This window comes from Loxodonta africana, chromosome 2, assembly GCF_030014295.1.
Source record: "Loxodonta africana isolate mLoxAfr1 chromosome 2, mLoxAfr1.hap2, whole genome shotgun sequence".
Lineage (NCBI taxonomy): Eukaryota > Metazoa > Chordata > Mammalia > Proboscidea > Elephantidae > Loxodonta > Loxodonta africana.
This window is the reverse complement of record NC_087343.1, coordinates 88,410,951-88,428,433: the sequence shown is the minus strand read 5'-3', so window position 1 is coordinate 88,428,433 and position 17,483 is coordinate 88,410,951. Positions and strand designations below refer to the sequence as shown.

Below are 17,483 nucleotides of genomic sequence, written 5' to 3'. Positions count from 1 at the left end.
GTATGCCAAGTGAAGACACAGAGAGACACTCACAGATGAAAGACGGCCATGTGAAGATGGAGGCAGGCATTGAAATGGTGCACCTACAAACTAAGGAACACCAAAGATTGCCAGTCATTACCAGAATCTAGGAAAAAGGCATGGGATACTCCCCCAGAGCTTACAGAAGGAATCAACACTGCCAACTTCCTGATTGCAGACTTCGAGCCTCAGCTGTGAGAGAATAAATTTCTGTTGCTTTAAGCAACTCATTTTGTGATGTTTAGCAACATAAGCCTTAGGAAACTAATACAACACGCATTAGAAATTTGTAAGTAAAGGAAGGTTAGATTCAATGATAATTTTAAAAATGAGTAAAGCAAAAGGGAAGGGTTTCTTGTTTGTTCATTTTAGGACACATGAGGACTGAGCTTGTTTACAATCTCATAGAAAAGACTTGATGAAAGTGGGAGGCAGAATAAGCATCAATGAAGTAAAACCCTGAAAGATTGTATTAGTTTCCCAAAGCTGGTGTGACAAAATAACACAAACTAGATGGCCTATCAGAATAGAAATTTAGTTATCACAGTCATTGTCTCACAGCTCTGGAGGCTATCAGCCCAAATTCAGGGTGTCAGCAGGGCCATGGTATCTCCAACGTCTCTAGGGGAAGACCCCCTTCTTGTCTCTCCCAGCTTCCCATTGCCCTAGGCATTCAGTGGTTTGCAGCACTCAGATTGGCCTACGACCCACTCTATCCAGTATGATTTCATGTTAATTTAACTGATAACATCTTTAAAGACCTTATTTCCAAACAAAGTCATCTTTACAGGTACCAGGGATTAGGACTTCAAACTATCTTTTGGAAGGGACAAAATTCAACCGATAACAGAGATTAAAGAGGTTGAATAACATCTACAGCAAAGTTTTTCCAACTGCAGGTCATGACCCATTAGTAAGTCACAAAATAAATTTAAAGGGTGATAACCAGCATTTAAAAACATAAAATAGAAAGTATCGGAGTGTATTAGATGTAACAAGGGTAATAAATGTTTCATGCAATGTTGGTACCAGTTTTATATATACACACACATACATACACACAGACAAATATGTGTGCTGGGTTGAATTATAAGATATATTCTTACTGTGGGTCTCAGTAAAAAAATTAATAAATAACCTTTCTTATCTAGTGCATAAGGCATTCTTGAAAAGAGACAGACTTTTCTCTTGAGAAGGTAAGGAGGAAAGGATCGGTGAACTGGGAGTGCAGAAGTATTATTGCTTTTACAGGATTTATTCATCTGTACATTATACTCATTACAAAAAAAAAGATTTGTACAAAGTTGTTATATATCACATTTCTTGGATTTTAAAATACCTAGTATGAGTATGAGTATAATGATTTAACAAATACATTGACTTGAAAATCTTATAACTCAGATTTTTGTAGTCTTATTTTATTTACTTTATATTACTGACTATTTAATACAGTGAATGAATCACTCTTAGGAAGTCCTAACTGTGGGCAATTCACTAGATGTCAATTAAAGATAATCGATGATTTTTTGCACACCCGTACTACTTAATTTGGGTTAATTTAGAAGTCCCTCAGAAATAATCTTTGCTCTTCCTTACAGTGCCCCTGGAAGGTAAGTTTCAGAACTCTCAACATCTCATGGCACTGGACTTCCCTGGTAAACTTACCCACATTCCCAGCTTCAGATCTCATCTATATGCGAAGGCACGGAGGCCACTCTTGGGTGTTTTCTGGGCTCTGGATACATCATTCCAACAGTTTCTTGAACATTATTATTATCATTATTTCTAATCTGAGCACAAATCCAATATTTGAAAATTTTAACTCATTAGTTTTGATTACTGGCCTTACCGTCTATCTAGTAGTTTAAGATAGAAGCCTAAAAGTCAGAATACTCTATTTCATGTGGAATAAATCATCATATTCTGTCAATTTCATCTCCAAAATAGGTCAAAGTGTCTCCCTTCACTAACTACCCCTGAGGCCATTGTATTAGTTCAGCTCATCATCTCTCCCTTTGTTTATATTCAGTGCTCTTTTATCTCATCTCTGCCTCCTCGCTCTCCTCTTTCTTCCTGCTCCATCCTCCACACGCTAATCAGAGTTATCCTTCCCAAATGTCAGTCTAATTGTATTACTCCCAGACTTTCTATCCAGCTCATTTGTCACCAATGTGCCACATGCTCTCTGAGCCTCAGTCACACAGCACTTCTCTCCCTCCCTTTAACATGTCCTGTTCTTTTGTGTTTATTCTCCACATCCCTCATCCCTACCTGGAATGTCCTGTGCTGCTTTCTTGACCTGGCAAACTCCTACCTCCTACTCACTCTTAAATGTACAGTTAAATATCCCCTCCTCTGTAAACCACACCTGGAGACAGTCATTTCTTCCTCTACATCTTCACAGTACTCTGTACATAACATTACAAGCATCCATTCATTAATCGTTCATTCACTCATTTATTTATTTAACACACTAAGTTTACACTTGTCACTTTGCACTGTAATCAAGAGTTAGATGTTTCTCTCTTCAACTAGAGGGTGAATTCCCAAAAAGTAGGGACGATGTATTATTTAATGTGGCATCCCTGGAGCCAGATATCAAGCACACTATCTAATAGACATTTAATAAATGTTGGAGTAAATATATTAATCGATGCTTTCTTACACAGTATTTTCTGCTAACCTCCAATTGTTTCTATCCTCCCCAACAAAATGTAAAATTCTGTGAGAACATAATCATTAGGCAATTAATTATTATTGGCATAGTCTATTGGGAATAGGAATTAAACACCTTTGTGAAAAAGACAATAGCCTACTTAAGATCGGCCTGAAACTTGGAAATATTAAACACCTACCTGTGGTCTTCTAGCAACTAACCATTTCCTCAAAGGAAAAGTTAACACTTACTTTGTCTAGTTGCTTAAACTTAAAAAATCTGTATCTCAAAAGCCTTTAAATTTCCTGAGAAATGACTTAATTTTTTGTTGTTGTTACCAATGAATCTGAGATTCATATAGCTAATTAAGCAGGACTCAAGCTTTCTTTTTCCATGATAAATAAAATTAATACATAGAAAGATCAGAGTTACTCTAATATGCAAAACCACTTACAGAACTACAATTCTCTCATTTGTTCATATATACACATATACAAACACATTCAGTGCTCATTCTTAGCATTAAATAGGGTTTATTATTAACACTTTTTATCTCATTCTTTGATGTTTATTTTTGCTTTACTTACAATCAGGGTGCAAATTAGAGAATTTACTCAGGAAAGAGCTTTGTGAGCATTTATTTAACGATACCTACTGAACCCACTAAGCACTAAAAGAATCATCAGAGCACAGCAGCTTTGTCCAAATTTTAAAAACACCCAGGGATTTGAAGGCTCACTGTTTCTCCCAAAAACATACATTCCTCTGAAGCCTAGCAGACCCTTTCCCAAAATCAAATGCATTTGTTCAAGAGGCAAGCTCTCACTTTTTGAGCACTATCACTATATCTCTCTGTAAATCTATTATCAATTTCTACTAAGATTAAATTCCAGGAATTTTTAAAAAATATTTGAATTACTAGAATTAGTACTATTATATCTTCTTTAAAATTTTTTTAATTTAGATAAAATATAATATTTTCTTGCATTTAACCATGGTACTTCTCAACATCACCACCACCACCACCAACAGTAACAGTAATATTACCAATAATGCTGTTGTTAGTTGCCGTTGAGCTGATCCCAACTCATGGTGGCCCCATGTGTGCAGAGTAGATTTGCTCCATAGAGTTTTCAAGGCTGTGACCTTTTGAAAGCAGATTGCCAGACCTGCCTTCCAGAAGCATCTGGCTGGGTTTGAACTGCCAACCTTTCGGCTAGTAGTCAAGTGCTCAACTGTTCATGCTACCCAGAGATTCCAGTAATAATAATGCTAATAGCATTTAATTTTTACTGAGCCTGTGGCAGGTACTACATTAAATTATTTATATATATATAAATACATACTTGTGTATATACTCTGTGTGGATATATATGTGTGTGTGTATATATACACACATATTTTAAACCTCTTTAAGCCTAAAACTTTCATTTCATAATCCAAAAACCCAAGACTTCAGAGATTTAAAAAAAAAAAAAAAAAGCTAAATCACTTGTCTCTAAGTATAGGAAGAGAGATGAAAACCCGTTCTGGAGTCTGACTTAACAACAAAAATAAAGTTAACTATACATTCTTCCAGTGATACAGGAGGAATGGTCTAGCCCAGACTTGTTTATTTTATGTCTAAGTTTCTTCTTGATTATATTTCTGGAGACTACTTGCTGAGGAGTAGAATTATCAAATACTTTATGGTTTCCCAAAAATCAGATGGAGGGAAATAAAGCTGTAGTTTCAGAAGCCAGCTACTCACATAATTCCTTTCAGAATTACTGGGATGGCAATAAGGTGGAAGAAACCTTGGGAACAGCCTTCCCTCTAACAGCGTTACACAATCACCACCTGGCACACTTTGGCGTGTCCCTGACCTCATTATAGAATAAACAACGGTAGACCTTAAGTGAGTGTAAATTTAGATTTAAATGTAAATTTAGAGCTGATCAGAGATTATCTAGTTTTATCCTTAAATTTTACAGATGAGAACAATGAGATACAAAGAGGTTTATACAAAAACTGCCTTGATCAGAGAGCTAAAGTATTAGTAGACTACAACTAAACCTCAGATCACCACGCTGTATTAAAAATAAATAAACAACGTGCTGAGAATCACTCAATAATTATTGTTGACAGGATTTTTTATAGAAGCTCTAAAAACCAGCAAGAAATCAAATGACATTGCATTAGGCAAATCTGCTGCAAAAGATCTCTTTAAAGTGTCTAAAAGCAAAGATGTCATCTTGAGGACTAAGGTGCACTTGATCCAAGCCAAGGTATTTTCAACCACCTCATATGCATGTGAAAGCTGGACAATGAATAAGGAAGACCAAAGAAAAACTGATGCATTTGAATCAAGGTGTTGACAAAGAATACTGAATATATATCATGGTTTGCCAGAAGGATGAACAAGTCTGTCTTAGAAGAAGTACAGCCAGAACGCTCCTTAGAAGCAAGGAGGTGAGACTTGGTCTCACGTATTTTGGACATGTCATCAAAAGGGATCAGTCCCTGGAGAAGAACATCATGCTTGGCAAACTAGAGGGTCAGTGAAAAAGAGGAAGGTCCTCAATGAGGTAGATTGACACAGTGGCTGCAACAATGGACTTAAACAGAGCAATGATTGTGAGGATGGTACAGGACCATGCAGTGTTTTGTTCTATTGTACACAAGGTCACTATGAGTTGGAACCAATTCGGTGGCACCTAATAATAACAGGAAGTGAGAGGTTTACGGATAGTACATAAATCGCAGAGAGATCTATCCTTCACTGGTGAATAATAGGTTCTCCCTAATGAAACAGTAAGCAAAGGAGCAACTCACATTATAGTAAATTGACCCTTCGAGAGTGACACAGTGGATTATTAACAACAGCAGCCTCCTCTAGAAACATCTAAGACGGGGGAAGAGTAGAGGAGGCTCTTCTCTCTCTGGATTCACTTACAGAGAAATACAGAATCAATTGAGTGCTCCTCTTTGCTTATTGCACAGACAGACATAGGTACACATGGTTATTCAAGTCACAGCTGGAGAAATAAGTAATATTTATATTGACAACAGGCTTTAATAAACTAAGAAACTTTCTTTAAGGAAATTTTAAATGATGGCTCATTAACGTTTCATTTTCCAGTATAAGAAATGACAACTTAACATTTTGGCTTTAATATTCTTTACATTAAATCTTGCCAGTTCACCTATATAACAGCCAAATCTAGTTACTAATTGAAGGTAAGAGTCTGAATAACAGAATGGGTAATTAAATGTCATGGGCTTTGTTATCAGCCATGAGAAAATTCAAATTTTGGCTGTTTCTCTTACTAGTTCTGTAACCTTGGGCACATTACTTAACCTCTCTTGAAATGAGAGTAGTAGGCCTAATATTGATTGTGGTCAGGATGGAATGAGATAAATTATGCAAAGCATCTAGCACAGCGCTCCACAGAGAGCAGCATAAAATCAATGTAAGTTCACTCTCATATTACTCTTTCTGAGCAGAAACCTATGGGAATCAAAGACCTTGCTCTTAAACATATGATTACAATAATCCTAGACATCCTAACACACACGCATGCATATATATATATATATATATATACACTTTTTTTTTTTTTTTTAATGGGAGTGAGAGGTTTGGACAAATCTCTCCTTTTCAGTTCTCAGCCCCAAACTGAACAAGCAGTTTCAGGTGAAAGTCTTGATGTTCTGATGCCTAATGTTACTCAGTCATCCTAAGAATTAGGTGACAGCTCAGCTCCTGCTCTTGATTTTTGGCTTTAGCTATTGGTTTCACTAAGACCTTTGTGGAATGCTCTCTTCAGTAAGATTTTTCACAGATCTCTTAAGGAAGTCGTAGGACAATTCAGTTTGACAAAATAGTGGCTACTCATTAAGTACAAAGCACTGAGCTGATGGTAGGGAGCAAGGATGATTAGTAAACCATGGTTCTATCTCTTATTAAGCAGCTAACAATCAGACAAGTACACAATTATCTACAAGGACAGTTTATTGTTACACACTGAAAAATTTATCATGAACGCAAAAATTAATTTTAAAAGGTGGTTTTGGTACAAAAGCTGATGTAAAACATTGTAACTATTTTTATGAAAATATTTTATGGAGGTACAATTGGTTTGCACTCTTGCTTTTAGAAAATTCTAGGATATGGTTTCATGGAAAAAAGAGAATAATGAGGGATAAATATTTTCTTTGGGATGGTGTCCAACAAAATAGAGATTTAAACCAGGCTGACCTACAGATGAAAGGTGTATATTTTCCAGGGAAAGTCATTAAAAACACTTTATTACACATTGTAAAGTCCAATAGCAGAGGGAATTGTGACTCACTTAAACTGTTTTAAACTGTTAGAAATGATGAAACCAGGGAAGTGGGTCTCACAGGCAGTTTATAATCAATCATAGTCAATGAATCTGTGAGTAAGTGGCACACCAGCCAAAGGACAAAGAATGAATGGAGTCTTTTAGGCTAATTTGGATGTAACACAATGTTTAAATAAGTGTTATGAAGCTTGGAGAAAAACAACTAGTATAAACCATCCTTTATCCTTCCGAAGTAGGTAGGAAATTATGCCAAATAAAAGTCAGAACTGCTGGGCTTTGTTTAGCAATGGCTGTGCTAAAATAAACTCTCAGGCAGTCCTGATGTTATGCCAGAGAGTAAGAGTCCAAATTTGTCAACATTTTACTAACGGGGTTTAAACAACATGGCAGGTAAAATGATTTAAAAAGAATATCCAATTTAAACTGCATTTATTGTGTTCATTTCAAATACACTCATTATAGTGCAAAGAATTCATTCACTACTTAATAAGCAAATGTTAAAAATCCTACTGTGTGCAAGGTACCATACTGGCTGATGCTGGTGGGGTGGGGGCACTAAATTAACTACCATTTATAACACAAAACAAAAAGTATGAAAAACAAAGAAAACAGCATATAAAATTTATTTGCGAACTACAAATTTTTACTTTAAAATGTAACACTGATAAGAACAATATTGGTTTTTGTGTTCCACAGAGCTCAAACACTTTCACATATATTATCGATGTACTGCTCCCAGCATCCCTACCTGGCATATAGACAAGGCATGGGTGCCATTATCCACCATAATAAAGAGAAAATTAGACGTGAGCTCTCAGCTCACAGTCTAAATCTTTGCCTTTAAAATATGCTACGCTGTCTTTCCTTATGGACATTCATTTCATTTTCGTGTTGTTGACATTCAAATAAGGAAGTAGGATTAGGATGTGATACTATCTAAAATAGATTCATCTATTGTCATAATTTATGTCATAATTATATAAGCAGATAGCACAATACATGAGCAGCTTTATGCAGAAAGAGAATTCTTCCAATAGGGTTAACTTTTCCTCTTCAGAATTACAAAGTGCAGATGATTCAATAAATCTCACATTTTTCTTCTGAGAGAGAGCTCAAGTTACTTCTCAGATATAGTAATTTATTTTTAATTATTTGTTCTTAAATAAGCATGAAGTAAAGGAACAGAAAGATGCTAATAAAGTAGTGGCACCTTCATTTTATGTTTTTAAAACAACGTACTTCTTATTCTGAATTACAAAGTGACTGAGCTGTCACTCATACTCTTTGTAACAGGAGCTATAAGAACTTGGCTTTGAATACAAAGGCTTTCCAACTGACAGCATGTCTATAGGAGGCTCTCCAAATAAATACCAAATATATTTTTTGTTAGTTTTGTTTATCTTTGAGTTCAAAAAAAAAAAGTGAAAAGAAAAATTCTCGCTTAAAACTCAATTAAATTTTAAAAAGAATGAGTTGTTATTCCTGATCTCCTTTGTAATGGAAATTACAGCACACATATAATACTTCGCATAATAAAGCCTTCATGAAATCATTCACATGGATCCTGAATTTTAATTCACTTTTTTTTTTTTTTTTGGAAAGCTATACCATAATACATCAGAGAAAGAGTTCCTGGGTAGGTTTAATAAGCAGTTGAAAAATCCCGAAAAGAAACCTTCAGATTTTTTTATGAGAAAAATCACATTAATTAGCCTGTGAAATTTGTGTTTTTAATAAGTGGCAAGATTTTTGTCATGTCAAGTAAAACTATTATTTCTAAGTTTCTAAAAAGTTGATGCTATTAAAAATTTTTTTTTAATGTAATATTATCTAACTTCATAATTTTCACTTTCAAATAGAACATGCTACAAATACTACGATGGAACAGAACAATAAAAGCAATTAACCAAAAACCAAACCAAACCCAGTGCCATCGAGTTGATCCCGACTCATAGCGACCCTATAGGACAGAGTAGAACTGCCCCATAGAGTTTCCAAGGAGTGCCTGGCGGATTCAAACTGCCGACCCTCTGGTTAGTAGCCGTAGCACTTAACCACTACGCCACCAGGGTTTCCTTAAAAGCAATTAAAGAAAAGATAAATGCACAGAGCATTGTAGAGAGCCTCTGTTTCAATAGCATACCGTTTATTAAAAAACCTAATATAATATCAAGTAAGTTAATTCTAATGTAGAAGGGCAAATTGAAAACTAAAGTCATAAATATTGTTATCCACTTTATTTAATTTTCAATAATCTCAGATTCTGCTAGAAATAAATTAACTTTTTAATAATGCAAATGCAGACTGTTGAAAATGGTGCATGCTGTACTCCTCATTTAATGAGTCTGAAAATGCATATTAATTGCCATATTAAAGACAGCAATTTAGAAGTAAAAAAAAAAACTTTAATTTTTATTAATTCCAAACTTATTTGTTCATAAAACTCAACTTTATCAAAAATATTTTAACATTTTGTCTCCTGAACTACACTTTTAATGTAATCGAGATCACTTCAGAGGAGATATATCTGTAGCTCAAATTTATCTTTCAGTTAGTACTCAATTTTAATCACTTTTTTTTTTTTGGCAAATAAAAACCATTGGAAATGCATTTAAAATAGGGTAAATGGTATGTTCTTCAGAAACCATCATTGGTCTTTTGAGTTAACAGTACTAGAAACCATCCCTGATCTCCCATCACTACTGTCATGGCTACTGGCCCAGCAGTTTTAATAACCTTGGGGTTACCAGAGTGATATATTGAAGACAATGTTCAGGCTGACTTGTATAATCTTAAATAATGCTTCTTGTAGACATCACAGTATCTGCCATCATAATGCCTAAGAAGATCTAGGCACATATGTCAAGTACCAACTCACCCAAATAAAGTTTTAAAATAGTATCTATTCATATTGTAACACTTTTCCCAGTTGCTTCCCAATACCATAACAATCCACCTCCAATGATAAGTGGAGCATTGTATCAAGAGGTAGAAAGAGCTATAGTGAGCTACAGTGTTTAAATTCTGGAGTTTTTTCTGTTGATTTTAATCAACTTTTTGTGGGATTTACTTATCATGCTAATTTTCATTAGACAAATCCTCTCCAAATTGAGCTGCTCCCTGTTTTTCTACACAAACCAAAAAAACAAACTTGTTGGTGTCGAGTCAATTCCAACTCATAGCGACCCTACAGGACAGAGTAGAACTGCCCCATAGGGTTTCCAAGGAGCACCTGGTGGATTTGAACTGCTGACCTTTTGGTTAGCGGCCAAACTTTTAACCGCTATGTCACCAATATTTCCTTTCTACACAAACTAAAACCCAAAACCAAACCCACTGTCATCAAGTTGATTCCAACTCATAGAGACCCTATAGGGCAGAGTAGAACTGCCCCATAGAGTTTCCAAGGAGCGTCTGGCAGATTCAAACTGCCGACCTCTTGGTTAGCAGCCATAGCACTTAACCACTACACCACCAGGGTTTCCCTTCTACACAAAGGGAACTGTAAATATTAGGTCGAACCCTATGAAATTACCAATATTTGGCCATTATTGACACATATAGAGCCTATGTTGCAAATATAGGGACAGAAAGGAACATAACTTCTAATTACATCCCAACCAAAAAAAGAGTGTACAATGTTTAAAATAAAAGAAAAAGTGGGGTATCATTAAGAACCTAATGAGAATATAGACAAAACTGGTGAGGCAAGTTTTAACTTAAAAATCAGTGACCAGTACAATTCACCTCATTTCTGAACTTCGTGGGATTTTATTTTTTATAATGAAGGAGTTTACCACTGAAATTTATGTGTTACAAATGGGAAAAAAATTAAAAAGATAAAAAAACTAAAAATCAACAACAACAAAATAAAAAGCCAGTCTTTTAAAACAGTGCTGTAAAACCTAGATGCTCATTGTGACTGGATACTCATTAATTATTGGCCAGCTTTTAAAAAAACTAGATATGGACTCAAATATTTTAGCAACTGAGTATTTTTGAACTTATTACAACTCTTGAAAATATTTATTACCTTTCAAGTGTTGTCTCAGAATAAAGATATAATTCTACTTCTTTAAAACTTTTATGTAAGCCAGAGCCTACTGCAGAAAGAAACTTTGGATGCACGAAAACACATGGTTTTGCTTTCAAGTAATTTATAATTGAAATGACATATATGAAAGTGATATCACAATTAGAAAATTCAATATGAAGTCGAAGTTGAATTAGGCTACCACATACATTCAAAAGCAGACATACTCCATTATAACAACCGGTATGTATTATTTCAGTCATCACAGAACTGAGATTAAATGAAGTTTTTGATAAGTAGAAGAAAATGCACAGTCTTAAAATACAGATATCTACTGTCTTTTTTAGGAAATTTCTTGACCCATCAACAAAGCCCTCAAACATAAAAGATTTCTGACACTGGCGTGGAAAACTGGAGAGAACCCTTTGTTTTGCTTATTTCCAAGTCTAGCCAACAGCCATCCCAGTCCCCCTTCTTTCTTGATTAGAGTAACCCATTTTGTTATCACTCCAGAGGTGAGCTCCAGGGATAAGTCTTGACAAGTCTAAGCCAGTCTTTGAATCCACTTAGAAAGCTACTGCAATAAGCTGGGAAAGCGGTAAGCAGAGCTTGAACTACAACAGTAGCTTAAATAAAACGCGATATAGAAGCTATTAAGGATATAGCTGATGAGAGAGCATGATCAAATGAATGTGAACTGAAAGACAGAGACAGAAGGGGAGAGGCAAAGACAGAAAGAGAGAGAGAAAAGCAAAGAAGGGTTAGCAACATCAAGCCTGGATAACAGTAAAAAAGGTCATCAGACTGGAAATCAATTTTATGTATCAATGTGGTGATCAACAGAATCAGAGATATTTTAGCCATATTTCCCCCTGGATAACAGGAAACAAACAGCTTCTAACTGAACACTTTTTAATCATTATTTTGTCTAAAATAAAGTCTAAAAAAGCTTTTAAGGTGAAATTTCAGCCTTCTCCAAATTATTTAAGTGAAAAAACAATGCAATTATGAAACTTTAATTAGCTCTACTGAAAATGCTGTAATGGAAACATTGGATGGGACATTTGAAAGAACCTAATGAGCTTCTGGTATTGTTGCTATTATTTTTACATTGTGATTTGACTCTGATTCATGGACAGACTGAAAATCAGAGCTTTCAAAAATTCACAAAAATATAATAGATTACTAATATACTCTCTCCATATGATGATAATATTATTTAGCCTCTGCAATTTTTAATATACAATCTTTGACACATAGATAAAAATTACCAATTATAGAGGGAAACAGGACCAATAAAGACAACAGAAACAGACCTCGAGATGATAAGGTTATTGGAAGTACCACAGACTTTAAAGGAACTATGATAAATAGATGACACCAGATAGCTAGAATATATAAAAGGAAAATCAAATAGAAATTTCAGAACTGAAAAATTGAAACTCAGAATTAAATAGTTTTAACAACAAACTGGACACAACAGATGGAATTTTAATAAACAAAATGGCCAGTAGAAAATATTTAGGCTGAAGTACAGAGAGCTACAAGGATGGAAATTACGGAAAAGGACATAAGAAACATGTGGAAGATGTTAAAAAAAAAAAGCAAAGAAACAAAAAACTCTAACATATAGAAATGTCTAATATACATGTAATCGAATTACTAGAAAAGAAAGAACAGGATATGATAAATATTTGAAAAAATTCTGCTCAATAATTTTCTAGAACTGATAAAAAGATATCAAACCAGAACTTCAAGAGGCTCTATGAACTTCATGCAGGATGAACACAAAGAAAACCACATTTGGGTACAACAGATGCAGTACAACTGATTACTTTTGTAGGTGGCCTTTCTAGCCATGGTCTTATAACTCCCACCCAGGTGACTGGGTGGGACTGTATGATAGGGTACTGTGGCCTATGAAAGATATTGGTCAATTTTGCCATTCCACTGGGCTTGAAATTAGCCACCCCAGAGGCAGGAACTCATAGGGTCGTTGTGAGTTGGAATCGACTTAACGGCACTGGGCCTGGGAGAGGCAGGAAAGGGAAGATCTGACTACCACCGAGGAAGAACAGCCAGGAGCCAGCATGTCTTTTGGACCCGGGATCCCTGTGCTGAGAAGCTCCTGGACCCAGGAGACAGTGAACAAGCTATAACTCTGGAGACAGCGAGAAGCAGCAGGAGAGGACCAACAGGAGATGGAGCATTGGGCTTCCCAGCCCACAGAATGAGAAAGCTGAGTGTCTTTGGGCAGAGACTGAGGGCCAGGGAAGGCGTACTCATGAGCACAGTTGGGAAGAGGCTATCCTGCTGGAAGAACTGTATCTCGAGTGTTTCCGAGTATGAAGTATAACTGTTACTTCCCTAATAAACCCCCTAATTATGAGTAGATTCTGTGAGTTCTGTGTGGCCATTGCAATGAATTATTGAACCCAGCAGGTAAGTAGAAAATGCTGTGTGAGGGACAGTTGCTATCAGAATTAGTAAAAATGGCAGGGAGAGGAGGCTTGTCCGGCCTCCACCTCCTGGAAGTCTGCCTTGTGCTGTTGATCTCGATTCTCCTTCCTCTTTGTGGGGCTGGAGGAGGTTAGACACTGCCTTCACACCATTTTTACATAAGATAAAAAAAAATCTGTGGCTTAGTTCATAACAATGATCAACTGCTAAACATCGAATCCATAGACAAAATCTTAATATCAAGAAGAATAAAAAGATACTAAAAAAAGAAAAGACATTAACTTCATAGGACAGCAATATGACTAAGAGCTGACTCCTCAACAGGAATAAAAGAAGCCAGGAGACAACAGAGTGACATCTTTAAAGGCCTAAAGGCAAATAACCTCCAACCTAGAAATTTATACCGGCAGAAATTCCTTTCAAAAATAAAGGTGAGATAAAGACATTCACAAACAAAAACCAAGAGAATTTGTCACCGGCAGACATTCAATACAGAAATAGTAACCAGGCTGATGAAAAATAATCCCAAATGAAAAACAGGTAAAAGAAAAAAAATTTGTGAATAAATACAGACATTGACTTTTCAAAATTACAATAATAATGTTTTATAGGTCCTGAAATACATTTATTGTTATCATGCAAATTTAAAAGCATGACAACAATAAGGCAAAAAGCAATGATGTTAGTGGAGTTAAAGTAAAACTCATCACTTTTCCATAGCTTGTTTTAGCAGAAAATATTTGAGTTTTACTTTTCTGACAGGTTTCTCCCTTACACAGGTTCTGGTTTTGCAGGTTTTACTGTATCTTCCGCTAATAGAAAGTGACAGAAAAGTGGTAGGTCTACACCTCGTCAAAGGTGGAAAACTTGCGAGATCCGGAAAAACAAGGGCGTCCCGTAGAGTTCTGGCTCTCACAGGCTTCACTGTGATTAACATGAGGTCACACTAGAGGAGGGTGGCCCTAGTCCAATATGGCTGCTATTTCTATAAAAAAAAAAAAAAAAAAAAAGGAGAAAAGACAGAAAGACAGACTGAGAGGGAAGAAGGCCAGGCAAAGACAGATGTAGAGACTGAAGTTATACTGCCAGAGGCCAAAGAATGAAAGGGGCTACCAGAGGCTAAAGAGAAAACGAAGGCTCTTCCCCTAGAGACTTCAAAGAGAGCATGGCCCTGCCATAAATTTGGACTTCTAGCAATGGGTTTGTTTTTTTGTTTGTTTGTTTTAGCCTTAGAACTGTAAGAGAATAAATTTCTATTGTTTTAAATCATCCAGTTTGTGGTTCTTTGTCCAGGCAGCTCCATGTAACTAACACAATGACTGACCATTGTGGCTGAAAAATAACATGACCAGCAGTACTTTACATTCTTTCTTCTTCTGACAATCCCCAAATTACATCCTTTTCCCCACTCCCCACAAAATTCTGAGTGCCAACTACTATTTCCCAGAATTCCTGAGTTTTACCATAAGGCTTGAATTTGGTACTTAGCATCTCACATAAAGTATATTTCTGCCCACACGGCTTGTAACTATTCTCTTTTACTACTTCATGAATTTAGAATCTGCTTAGCAAGCCTGCTGATATCCATCCTTCACACATCCCCAGGCCCTCCAAGTTAAGTTACAACAAGTATCATGTCAATGCTGGTGGGCTGGCCACATTCCAGGATCTCATCACTGGTAACTTTGTCTATCCTTTCGATCTTAAATATGGCTTATAGGTGATGCCGATGAACTGGCTCAAGGAATGAGATGTGCCATTTGTAGTGAGATACTTGCCACAATCACAGAAAGATGAGAATCCTGCCTATTACATCATAGACATTCAGCTGATTTAGAGACTGCTGTTGCATTTACACCACACTTTATCTCAACTGGGTAAGGGTTTGCAGTTTTACATAGCCAATGAAAATGCTTAGCTTCGTTTTCTTAGGCACATTAATAAATGATCCAGGTTTTCTTAAGTCAGTTTTACTATAATGAATCCAAAAAACAGTGCATTGTCTTTTGCATTTCTTAGGTATAGATACCCAATCACATCCATAATCCTAGTCATACATCAGTCCTTAGAGCTCATGACCTAAAGATCTCATTACAGTAAGAGCTTCATAAAGACTTGGTAATACAATTTGATTTCCTTTTCACAATAATATAAATATAAAACGACAGAATCATGGCAAGGCATGGAACTTTTCAGAATACCAAGAGGCCCTTATATAATTTTAAATTTCCTACTAGGCATATTTTAAAAAGTAAAAGAAACAGGTGAAGTTAATTTTAATAAATATATTTAGTTTAACCAAATACTTCAAAAATATTATTTCAGCATGTAATTAATATAAAATGTATTCATGAGACACAGTACTTTTTTTCATATTAAGTCTTTGAAATCTGATGCATAGTTTATATTCATAGCACATATCAATATAGACTAGTCACATTTCTAGTGTTCAATAGCCTCACGTAGCTAGTGGCTACTCTACTGAACAGTGCAGTTCTAGATAAACCTCTAATCCAACGTCGGGATCATCATCTGTGACAAATCGTGAATTAGCTTCTGCTTCAACCCAGAGACGTTCTTACCATCCTATGTAGACTAGGCTTCAGATTCCTTTTAATAAGCCTTATTTAGTCCTTTCTAGTTAAAACACCATTCTCCCAGGTCAGTGATTTGGAATATTTTTTTGAAATATGATCTCCATTGAAAATATGATAGAAATTTAGGTCCTTATCCCAGAGGGAAATACACACACACACACACACACATATTTGCATATAGACAGATAATTTTATTTAATTCCAGAGGGTTCACAAATACCCTGTCATTCTTATACTAAAGACTCTTTAAGAACCACTATTAAGAACTCTATCTTAGATAGAAGAGACCAAAGTTAAATAGGATTTGAGAAGTGTTTCTGTCATCGATTAACATTAATGGTATCAACCAACATTTGTATTCCCCACACATCTGTCAGCTTGTCCTACAGTGGTGACTTGCGTGTTGCTGTAATGCTGGAAGCTATGCCACAGGATTTTTCAAATACCAGCAGGGTCACTCATCGTGGACATGTTTCAGAGGAGCTTACAGGCCAAAACAGACTAGGAAGAAGGACTTGGTGGTCTACTTCTGAAAAAACTGGCCAGAAAAAACCTTATGAATAGCAGCGGAACAGTGTCTGGTATAGTGTTGCAAGATGAGAGCCTCAGGTTGGAAGGCACTCAAAATACGACTGGGGAAGGCTCCTTCCTCAAAGTAACGTTGACCTTAATGATGTGGATGCAGTCAACCTTTCTGGACCTTCATTTGTTGAGGTGGCACAAGGCAAATTGAGAAGAAACAGCTGTCAACATCCGTTAATAAGTGGAACATGGGATGTATGAAGCATAAACCTAGTAAAATTGGAAATCATTAAAAATGAAATGGACCCCATAAAGATTGATATCCTAGGCATTAGTGAGCTGAAATGGACTGGTATTACACAAAAAGGCATTAGGGAGCTGAAATGGACTGGTACTAGCCATTTCAAATCAGACAATCATATAGTCTACTATGTTAGGGATGACAAATTGAAGAGGAATGGTATTGCAGTCATCAAAAAGAACATTTCAAGATCTACCCTGAAGTACGATGCTATCAGTGATAGGATAATATCTGTACACCTACAAGGAAGACCAGTTAATACAACTATTATTCAAATTTACATACCAACCACTGATGCCAAAGATGAGGAAATTGAAGATTTTTACCAGCTTCTGAAGTCTGAAATTGATCAAACATGCAATCAAGATGCATTGATGATTACTGGTGACTGGAAAACTAGAGTTGGAAACAAAGAAGGGTTGGTAGTTGGAAATTATGATCTTGGTGATAGAAACGAGGCCAGAAATGACACAGAATTTTGCAACACCAAAAACTTCTTCATTGCAAATACATTTTTTTTAACAACATAAATGGCAACTATACACAAGGATCTTGCTTTATGGAA

At 35.9% G+C, this 17,483-nt stretch overlaps 1 protein-coding gene across 14 annotated transcripts in view; it reads right to left on the bottom strand.

Moving 5' to 3' along the window:
* XRCC4 (X-ray repair cross complementing 4) overlaps positions 1 to 17,483 on the bottom strand; it is a 342,053-nt gene that overhangs the window by 172,703 nt on the left and 151,867 nt on the right. The window contains exons 9-10 of one of the 14 annotated variants that reach the window (XR_010318853.1): positions 17,204 to 17,314; positions 16,797 to 16,887 (exon numbers count right to left, since the gene is read on the bottom strand). The exons of 11 other annotated variants lie outside the window; for them this stretch is intronic. Coding sequence is in view for 1 of the 3 variants with exons in the window: in XM_064273803.1 (XP_064129873.1) it covers positions 16,781 to 16,887 (107 nt within the window). In the remaining 2 variants the exon portion in view is untranslated. Of the gene's footprint in view, positions 1 to 15,839; positions 16,888 to 17,203; positions 17,315 to 17,483 lie in introns of those variants that run through there. 2 more of the 14 variants (XR_010318852.1, XM_064273803.1) reach the window with 2 other exon arrangements.